The sequence below is a fragment of the Lolium rigidum genome, chromosome 6, assembly GCF_022539505.1.
Source record: "Lolium rigidum isolate FL_2022 chromosome 6, APGP_CSIRO_Lrig_0.1, whole genome shotgun sequence".
NCBI classification, from domain to species: domain Eukaryota; kingdom Viridiplantae; phylum Streptophyta; class Magnoliopsida; order Poales; family Poaceae; genus Lolium; species Lolium rigidum.
This window is the reverse complement of record NC_061513.1, coordinates 280516236-280526144: the sequence shown is the minus strand read 5'-3', so window position 1 is coordinate 280526144 and position 9909 is coordinate 280516236. Positions and strand designations below refer to the sequence as shown.

Genomic DNA, 9909 nt, shown 5'->3' with positions numbered 1-9909 from the left:
ATTCTCTTGCACACTGCTACAAATGTTGCAATTTCTTATTCAGCAATATGTTGGCCTCAAAATTTATTTTCAATTCAGCAATATCTTCATCTCGAAATTTATTGTTGATTCAACATCGTGTTCTTATCTTCATAATAGCTTAGTTTTGTGCTGTTTAGTGGGGGTCGCTTTACAAATCGAGCAACTCGTTTTTGGGGGGATGCAATGCATTGCGAGTGTAGAATATGCTGCTACAAAGTAGTAGTTGTAGTGTTCTTAAGCTCACCATGTTTTTTGTTCTTGCCTCATTTAGGTTTGGATAATTGGTGAAAAGGTAGCTGAAGGCATTGGTAGTACAAGGAAAAGAAGCACGGCATCAAGATGCAGAGATATGTGTAAGAAATCTAGCCAGATAGTTTATTTTGCGCATTTTAAATTTGGATTATTCATGTTTACTCCATGGATATATAGCACGACTCTGTCACACCGTGGACATATAACAAGTTACAGCTGCCTCCCAGTTGTGGTTTGGATAGTTCCATTCTCACATTTGCAGGTTGAAAATTACTTGCAGATAAGTAACTCTTGTCTTACCGAAATAACACGACGTGTTGGCATTGTTCATGGTGTGAACGTCTGGTATCTAGTACACTCTCCTATATCGTGGGTCTTGCAGCAGTTCTTTGTTGTCAGCCGTTAATGTTGTCTGGGATGTTTGCTTTCTATGATCTTATAGAAAACGTCCTGACACCCTTAAGTATACTCAATGGCATGTCCTTTTTATTTTCATGTATAATTCGGCAGACAAACTCTTGGCAAAGGAGTTGGAATAACATGGGAAGAAGTGAAGCTTCATGTTATACAGCTCACTACAATGCATTTTTTCCAAGTTAGATCAATTTAATTAGAATATATAGGTTCACTTACTATTTCACACTTATATTGTTGTCCCAAAACAAACTGTATTGTAGTGCTTAGATGTCGGGTCAACTGTTTGACTGTTGCTTTTGGTGACGAAGTGTGGCGGAGTGGATTTCTAATATATCTTTGAATATGAACTGCGATATTATATTTGCTTGCATTTTAAGTTTGTCTACTGAATAGAGGTGGTGTCCATGCATTTCTGAAATAATTAAAATATATCTAGGTTGGCTTTGGTTGTTCACATGTTCTATTTCTGAATTAAGATCTTGCATGTCCGCCACTTTGTAGGGTGCTGATGGGGCAGTTGGAACTTTGCGAACCATGCTTGGTCAATTTACTCAGAAATGGTGTGGTTCTCTAAGGTAATTGTATGTGTTTTTATTGCATGCTATATATCTATTTAGTCATCAAAAGAAAAGGTACATTTGCTTTTGATGTCACATGGTCCAGCTGACTGCTTTGATTTTCTAGTTCAGCGACTTCAGTTTCGCTAACTTGAAGCTTCATCTTTGTTGTCCTTATTTTATTAGTATTTCTTACCGCTGAAGTACTATGAAACTGGCATGTAATAACGTTTTATTCTAGTTCCTAAATTAAGCACTGTGTCCGTACATAACTGTGCTTTGTGCTTGGTATCCCAGTAGTAGCGTGTTGGGGTCCAGACACTGTTGACGAAAGATCTATCACAATAACTTTCTCATATATGTTGATACGGTGATTGTTTATAGAAATAGTTTTTACAGCTTTCCTGATTATTAAATGTTGTTTACATTTTGTTTCATTGATTAGTCTGGTATATTCATTTTATTTTATTCCTTCAGTATGCTTAGTTGTGTTACTATTACAAAAACCATTGGTTCCTTATTTCAATAAGTGCTTCGAACAAGATTTCACAAGGCTAGTGCATAGGCTTCATTATGGTAGATATTCCAGGATAGAAGGCCACACTCCTTGAGTGTGCTGTCAGCAAAAGAATGTGTGTTGACATGGTAGATATTCTAGGATTGAAGGCCATTTTATTTGAGCAAAGTTTTGCAGAAAAAACGATGTACCTGGACATCGGAGCTCTGAGTTAGAGACTAATTCTGTAAAAGAAACTGCCATCTGGTGGAATCCCAAGTCTCTCCTCCCAGCCTACTGGAGACAAATGGTTTTATAAGCACCAGCGAATTGTGAGGCAATTTTCTGGACTTCATGCAGATAGATTCTTTTCTCTTTATTTCACCAACCTTGACTAGTGTTAAAGATTAAACCTCGGATGGTTAAAGCCCTGTGGAAAAGAAGAGCATTGCTTAGGTAGGTGTATGTTGTACAACAAGGTTGTAGGTAGCCATTTTTTAATGAGCGGCAGTAGTATTGGTTCTATAATTAATGTGTTGAATCTGAATCATAAATAAGAAATTATGTTGAACTTGCACTTAAAATACATGTTATTTGACATTACGATTCTGATACTTAATGACCTATTTTCTTGTTTGCAGTATATTTTACGATATCGTTGATGTGGATCATTTTGTAGACTGGGGGTGCAGATGTTGTGCTGGATGCGGCCTCCTGTGCCTCTGCACGTGATGATAGGCTCGTCTGGACCCTGAACTCGCCAATTGCAGTGGTGGTGATGTTGGACTTGGCTACAACTCTCTGGTGAGCTCTTTGGTTTCTTCCTATGTTCTCCACCGCACAGTAGCAATTATGTAGTATCTGCTTGTGAAATATTTGGCAGACAATATATGTGCTAGCAAGTCAGTAGAGAATCCAATATATAGTTGATATGGTAGTTTGTAGGGAAAATATATATTGTACATTTTAAGCCCTTCTACTCTTTGTTGTGTTTTAGTTAAAAAAACATTGTAAAAGGTTTCATCTCATTGTTGAACTAGTACTACTTGCAGGCAGATGCATTGTTGGAGTACATGCCGTTTGCACTCCCTATAAATTACTCATCTGCTAGTTGGTCCAGTTTTCTTCTTTAGTACTTGTTGGCTTCATCTTTATTTGATCTCATGTGGGTATCTAGTTTTTCTAGAGAAGGCCATCATACTAAGGAACAACATGAGTAGAATTGTAGAAGGCATGATGTTGTGGTGGATGAGCATGTACTGGTTAGCCTTCTAGTACTAGTGTCTTTTAATTGTCCATCGAGCTTTAGGCATCTTGCTTAACTAATTAACCACTCTCTTCTTGAGCATAATTGCATCCTAATCTCCTTGTTCTTTGTTTTTGTTGTTGCAATGGGTAGATAGCCATATAATGCTAACTTTTTGGATGTTGGGCCTATCATACCACCAAGTTTATCTTTTACATGTATACATGTCCAGGCTATATTCGGTTCCTACGGGCACGGTATACTCGAGTTACTTTTATACTTACACGATGGTAACATGGAAAATAAAATTGTCTGCTACTTTTATCAATTTTTTTTGGATGTGGACATAATATATTGTTGTTGCTATATTATAAATTAAAGGTTTAAACATGGCTGGATATGGATCCAATCAATCTAATTTGCTCATTTGGTGGTTGCGATAATCTGCCTTGTTTGCTGCGAGGCTTATTGGTTTGGGTTAAGCAAGTGCCCACTTCCCTTCGACAAACAGTTTATTGAAGAAGTAGTAGTAGTAACTGGACAATATTTAAAAGATATGTTTGTTGATGCATACCACGTGGTATATCTAAAGCTTTCTTGTATCTTTGGTACATTTTAACGATTGTTCATCTCTGCAATTGTATTGGGTTTCTCTCTCCACAATTTGTGTGATGGCCTGCAAAGAATATTGTTCTTTTTTCGGGTGCTAGGTTGTGACATGTTAACTGGCAGCCTTCATCTTTGTTGACGCTTTGCTATTTTCAAGCTGTACAAGTTGGCGCTACAATTGGTATAGGTGGGATGAGACCTAGTTCTTTGAGTATGTACTTGGACCATAAATACAATACCTATTGAATATCAAATTAGGTATGCACTTTTAACTTTGTGCTTTCAACATCTATATTTCTTTTTTGTGTTCCTTGTTCTTAAAATATTAATGTTTATAGGTTGTTTCTACGATGCTGGAGATGATACTCAGAACCTGGTTGGCAGATCGTAGATATGGTGCTTCCGAAGTATTTGAATGTTACTTAATTGATGGTTCAGTTTCTACTTGAATGCTTTTTGGTACTAGCAATGGGGAGAAGTGGAGTGGTGGTCACCAGGATGGAGGGAGCCATCGCCGCCGGTCCAGTTTCTCATGTTTTTTTGGACTGATGATGCATTCATTTCGTACTAGGTGAGCTTATCATCAAAGACTGAAGGAAGACTCGCTATTATATTGTCTTCACCTCGAACTCTCTCAGCTAGCAAAAGTGTGTGTTATGATTAGCCGTTCTCTCTGTACGTTACAAACAACCGTTCTCGTGGTGATTCACAAAGCTATTTATCAGGCTTAACTTTGAAGCGGAGCTAGCTATGTATCTATGTTGTGAGCTAAATGAGTCAAAGCAAAATCGCATGAAATTTGGAATCTTTGACTTTTTTTGGAGGGCCTCTTTTAATTTTTATACAATTTGTTGTTGCAAGATGTATGCTGTGAGGATTGAGGAATCTTGGTTTGAGAAATTGGGGGTTTTTCTTGCCAAGTATTGGATGTGGCGGGGACGCGCAATCTCATAGTTTTTCATATTCAAGTTGAAGTGATCTGATAGGTGGACATCATTTTGTAAGAGCGGCGACCAATATAAATAGTACGTACAATGCGTGTTAATGTTAAGGAAAGGAGCTGTGCAACCCTGATTGATCTATTAATGGCAAGTGCTAATACATTTGCATTGCTTTATTATATAAAGTCACTATGTCGATAGGTTTGTATACCAATACTCATGCATGTACGACGTGCATCCACATGATTGTCTTGTTGCTCTGGACGGCGCGCAAGTCACAATTACACCAATCCTAGAGATCTTGAATCCCCATTCTCATTCATACCTACCGTACTACATTTGAGCTCGTATATGAACATTTCTTTCCTTCCATAAAGACATCCCGGTGAGTGTTGCACAAGTCTCATGCGGAAAAATGATGGTTGTAAAAATGCTGACATAAATCACAGATTGATTCATGGGCAGAATTCGTACCCTGCAAATCGGGAATTTATACCTTACCTTGTCAGAGTTGGATGCCCCAATTTACTAGCGTGATTTAGGGAAAATCATTCTAACTGCCCCATGTCTTACCAAGCCATTAGCCAGAGAACACTGCCCTATCCTATTTTGTGCCGATGGGAGCTTGATTCATTGTTGAGGATCCGCAAAATTTCCTGGTGTAAATCACGGACCTGCAAAATTTACGATGTCAAATCCAAAAAACCGTTCTTGATTCGTTGTTGAGGATACCCCTCAGCGCACGTTTCTAGCCTATTTTCCCGGGTATATCACGCATGTCCAGGGTCCCGGAAAAATCCGGCATTGTGCACCCTATAAATCCGCTGCTGATTAATTACCGCGGTAAACGAAACAGACTTTTCAAACGAGGCAGGGCAGATTGAAATACGGATGGAATGTCCTGGATCCTAGCTAGGGGGATTAGGAGGAAAAATCGCGAGACTAATGGAAGGTGACCCATGGAACGTAACGCACGGAGAGCAATCAGTAATGTTGCATGCCTTATTTAGGTGGTGATTTTGTGATTTTGTTTGACCAGCCATGTCAGCAATCCGCATATTCCTCCATCTTTACCGTACATCTCTTCCTACCGCCTCAGAATTGAAAACACACCTAGGAAAAAGTAGCGCCAACCCGGCGAAAACGAAAAATTGGCGCCAAGTTTGAATGAAAAACTCAACTTTGTCATGCCATCCTAGTCTATAAATACCAAGAGGAGGGTTACCTACGCGTGCGTCGCGTGTGACTTAGACTTTGACTCTTGCTCGGAGAGGAGAGGAGAGGAGAGGAGATGAGATGAGATGGCTCATATCTTGGTCGGTCGGGCGGTCCGCAAAGAGGAGGATCCAAAGAAAAGGTAGATGAGACACTCCATCAACATAGTCGATTCCATTGTCAGCATTATATGTCTTCAAGATTTTGTCGTCCTTATGTTAACTCAATCTATTTGTAAGAATTGACATAGGGGAAGGAGAGCTGGCGCTGGGTGAGTGGGTGGTTAGATGTTTCAGATGGATCCGTTCGTCCAGTTGTTGGTGGTAGATGATGCAACGGGGATCTCTTGTGTGACTAGGTATTTCTTCGTCTCGTGTTTGGGTTTGATTAGTAGCCAGAACTGCATTTTGACCGTCTTTTCCATTTTCATTGGTGTATAGGTGTGTACCAAAATTCGATCAGACTCGCAGAAAAAATCTTACTTCAGATCGAACTCGTCCGTCAAGTTCGGCGAGGCGAGCACACTTTGCTCCGAGATGGTCTCCCAAAGCTGTGTGCCCGTACATGTGAGCCGCCGTCCTCATCGTCAAGTACATCGGCGGGACGGCGCATCCACCAGGTATCGGCAGTTCTCTTCATTTGATTTGTTTCTTGTCGCCTGGTTCTGTGAGAAGTCTTCAACCACGACTTATTATACCCTACCTATATCTCGCCTGGTTTTTCTTTGCTAACCACACAAACACAAACCGGCATGCTTTTGTTCAAACCGATGTTGCGCATGTATGCTTTTTGTTGAAATCGATGGCCGCATCACTCCGTCCTTGTTTCACTTCTGGTGTTTCGAGTAGAGAAAAAAGGGGAAGCAAACTAACTAATTGACGATGTGCACCCGGCCGCGTGGTAGTTCTCTGGCTCGCTGCAACAGCTAGCAAAATAAATCACTGAAACGCCTGGGATTTTCCGTACGGAGGGATCGGCGAGGCGAGCCACCGTACGGACGGATCGGCGTGCCGAGCCACCATCCTCATCGTCAAGTACATCAGATCGGTGAGGCGAGGGCACTCTGCTCCAAATCTGCGTGCCGCCACCCTCATCGTCAAATCCATCGGCGGGGTAGCGGCGCATCGATCCACCAGGTATCCATAGTTGTTTTCATTTGATTTGTTTCTTTTGGGCTGGTTTCGTTCCGTGAGAGGTTTTCGACCATGAATTATGTATTAACCGGCGGGGTAGTCAGGCGAGCAGTTGAGGTTTTCGTGGAATCGATGGATCGATTGATCAATCTTAGGCCCCAATAAGCGAGCCAGGTTTTCTTCCGATGGATCTTTATGGAGTACGTATTTGTTTTTCTCATGAGTTGATCCATCCGTAGCGTGCATTGATCGACTCCTCATGTAATGGGTGCTTTAATTAGTGCGTAGGTTTATATGGCTTGATCGTTAAATGAGAAATCGAAGCCACGATGCCTGTTTGCTAGTCCGTCTAGTCTACGGTGCGTAGGCTGGTTGATATTCGCCTACAAAGTGAAACGATGCAATTGGCATCCAAAGTGAAACAAGCCGGTTTGGACAGAACAAGGTGAGCACGACCTACATTGTCTCTTTTTTGGTTTCCGGTTCGGACAAGTTATATAAAGGTTCAGTTCTAAAAAAAAAGTGAGTCTAGATAGTCTAGACTCGAACGCGGCTGGAACGCATTTTTGGTCCGGCGCGCCCCAAATCCCTTTGGGGGACGTTTGTGACCTGACTCTTTCTCCTGGCAGCAACAAGATGGTCCGGCTCCCACACAAGCCGACGGTTCCCCTTTCGTATTCCTTCCTCCGGCACCAGTGGTTCTCTTCTGCCAGAGCTCGCCACCCCTGAAGAAAGTCATAATGCAGAGTCAGCCGATTTCACCGAAATCGGCTCCCAAGAGTAAAGCATCTTCGGGGCCAGTTGCCCCCCGAGCCTCGACTCAGGCGAGGACGGCAGTGAGGAAGGTGGCTGCCAGGAAAACCCTGAAGCGTAAAGCTCCGGCCCAAGAAAGCTTGCGTGTAAGTCGGTTCAGACCCTGTAGACACTTGTCCGCTTTCAAAAATTTGTTTACAACACGCTTGTATTCTTTCCTACAGGCCTCCACTGAAGGAACCTCCAGCGGGGCCGAAGAAACCAGTCAGGGGGACTCGAGCTCGGGTAATTCCGAGAGGTCTACCACCCGGGGCGGCCGCCGGAGCTGGAGCGGGCGGCGGCCGGAGCAGAGCGTGGCCATGGCCGGGGCGGGGGACGGCGGGCGGCCGGGGCGGAGCAGGGCCGGCGGCGGAGCAGGGCCGGCGGCGGGGTTCTGAAACCAAAAACAGCAGAAAACAGGAACTGGCACTTCGGCATCTTGTTAATAGGTTAGTTCCAGAAAATGCACGAATATGACATAAAGTGTGCATAAAACATGTAGGTATCATCAATAATATGGCATAGAACATAAGAAATTATCGATACGTCGGAGACGTATCAGAGACCACAGGGCCTCCTCCCATGGCGAGTGGGGGTCCGGAGCCACCCGACGCTGCGGCGGCGCACGGAGCAGCGCCTCCTCCCTGAGGCGCTGCTGTCTCTCCTGCCAGGCGTGGCGCCTGGCCTCCTGGCGCCGCTGCTCCTGGCGGCGGTCCTCGTCGGCGCGGCGCCTGGCCTCCTCCCGCCGCGCCGCCTCCTCCTCCTCCCGTACCGCCTGGCGGGCCTGATTTTGTCATTTGCGCTGGTGGAGCAATGGATCATCTAGTTATGAGAAATAAGTTTGATTTGCTTCTCTCCTTATATTATTCACCAAATATTGTAAATTTGCTCGTCAAGGCCGAGCAGCATGCGTCTTCTCCATCTTCTGAATGTTTCTTAGCAACTCCTCCTCTTTGTCGGCCATCTCCTTTGCCTGAGCCGTGGTGAAGGGTGGCGGCAGCGTGCACGGATCAGAGTCGGCGGCTCGCCTCTCCATGGAATCCATCATGCAGGGCCGGTGTTGGTCGTCGGCAGGGCATGCCAGGGAGTGGGTGCAGATCTCGACGGCTTTCTCCGGGATGGTGGGCTTGTACCGGAGCAGCTTGGCGTACTCAGTGAGCAGGTGCAGCATGTAGTCGTAGACGTAGTCCATGCCCATCTCCTCTCGGGCGAACCGGCTGCCTTGCTCGCCGATGAGCTGCGCCTCAACAGGGTGCTGGTTGCCCCAGTCGACAGCGAACTTGATGGACTCGCATATGCGGTTCCGGTCAATGGGCCAGTAGTGCTTGCCAGCGACGAGACCTCTCGACATGATGTCCTGGAAGGGTGTCACCACGAACAGCACCGGCGAGTCGCACGCTAGGATGTACTTCTCGCTCACTGACCATGCGTTCCCCTCGATGTATATCTTGTACCTGAATGTATGTACTAGTATTAACCAACCATTGGTCGATCATAAAACTTTGAAACAGTACTGTAGTCATGGGCAGGCGTTATCCAAAACGAAATATATACCTGTATAAGCATTGCTTGGGAATGCTGGAATCTTTGAGACCGTTTTGTCTCGCTTTCCCCCAGTCCTAAAGCCAGGTGAAGGTAAAAAGTGTTAAGTTGTGGATTCAGTAACCGGTGACTTTCTTTGTCGCTATTGACAGATTTTAGAGCACTCTTGTTGACTACTGAAAGTAGTACGTACCTGGTTGAAGAGGCGGGCGTTCCATTCCTTGCCGTTGGAGACATTGCATTTCATCATGTCGTGGCGTATGCGGTATCTGTCGGGGTTGCCCTTCCAGAACGCGAGCGGCTCCCTCTGCGTCCACGGCACGCGTTTGTTCTCGCGCTCAATCTCCGCCAGCATCGGTGTCCACGGCCGGATGCCCACCTCCGGCCATCCCCAGAACGACCAGTCGGGGAACACGATGTCCAGCGTCGACTTGTCCTTGCAGTAGCGGAACACCGGTGGCGCGTCGGACGGCGTCGCGAACTCCACCGCGCGCACCTGGCCCGGGTCGTCGCAGGCGAACATGATGTCGAGGTCGGGGACGCGGCCGGGGTAGCGGCGCATCAGCTGCAGGATGCCCCACTGCGTGAACACGTCCCGCATCTGGAAGGCGACCTGGTACGTCTCCACGTACGCTCGCCCGCCCACCACGACCAGCCGGAAGTAGGCGTACTTGCGAGCGCGCTCCAT

At 45.1% G+C, this 9909-nt stretch overlaps 1 protein-coding gene across 1 annotated transcript; it reads right to left on the bottom strand.

Annotated features, from left to right (window-relative positions):
* Positions 1 to 8571: 8571 nt before the first annotated feature.
* Positions 8572 to 9909, bottom strand: LOC124664230 (protein O-glucosyltransferase 1-like). The gene is made up of 3 exons (XM_047201800.1): positions 9415 to 9909; positions 9234 to 9298; positions 8572 to 9133 (listed from the first exon to the last, which is right to left on the bottom strand). The coding sequence occupies exons 1-3, from the start codon at positions 9907 to 9909 to the stop codon at positions 8572 to 8574; spliced, it is 1122 nt and encodes a 373-aa protein (XP_047057756.1).

Bases quoted from the DNA above. Each gene is read 5' to 3' on its own strand.
- LOC124664230 (XM_047201800.1), bottom strand. From the start codon at position 9,909: ATGGAGCGCGCTCGCAAGTACGCCTACTTCCGGCTGGTCGTGGTGGGC. The intron at 9,299-9,414 runs GTACGTACTACT...ACCTGGCTTTAG, and splicing joins ACGCCCGCCTCTTCAACCAG to GACTGGGGGAAAGCGAGACA. The intron at 9,134-9,233 runs GTATATATTTCG...ACATACATTCAG, and splicing joins CCCAAGCAATGCTTATACAG to GTACAAGATATACATCGAGG.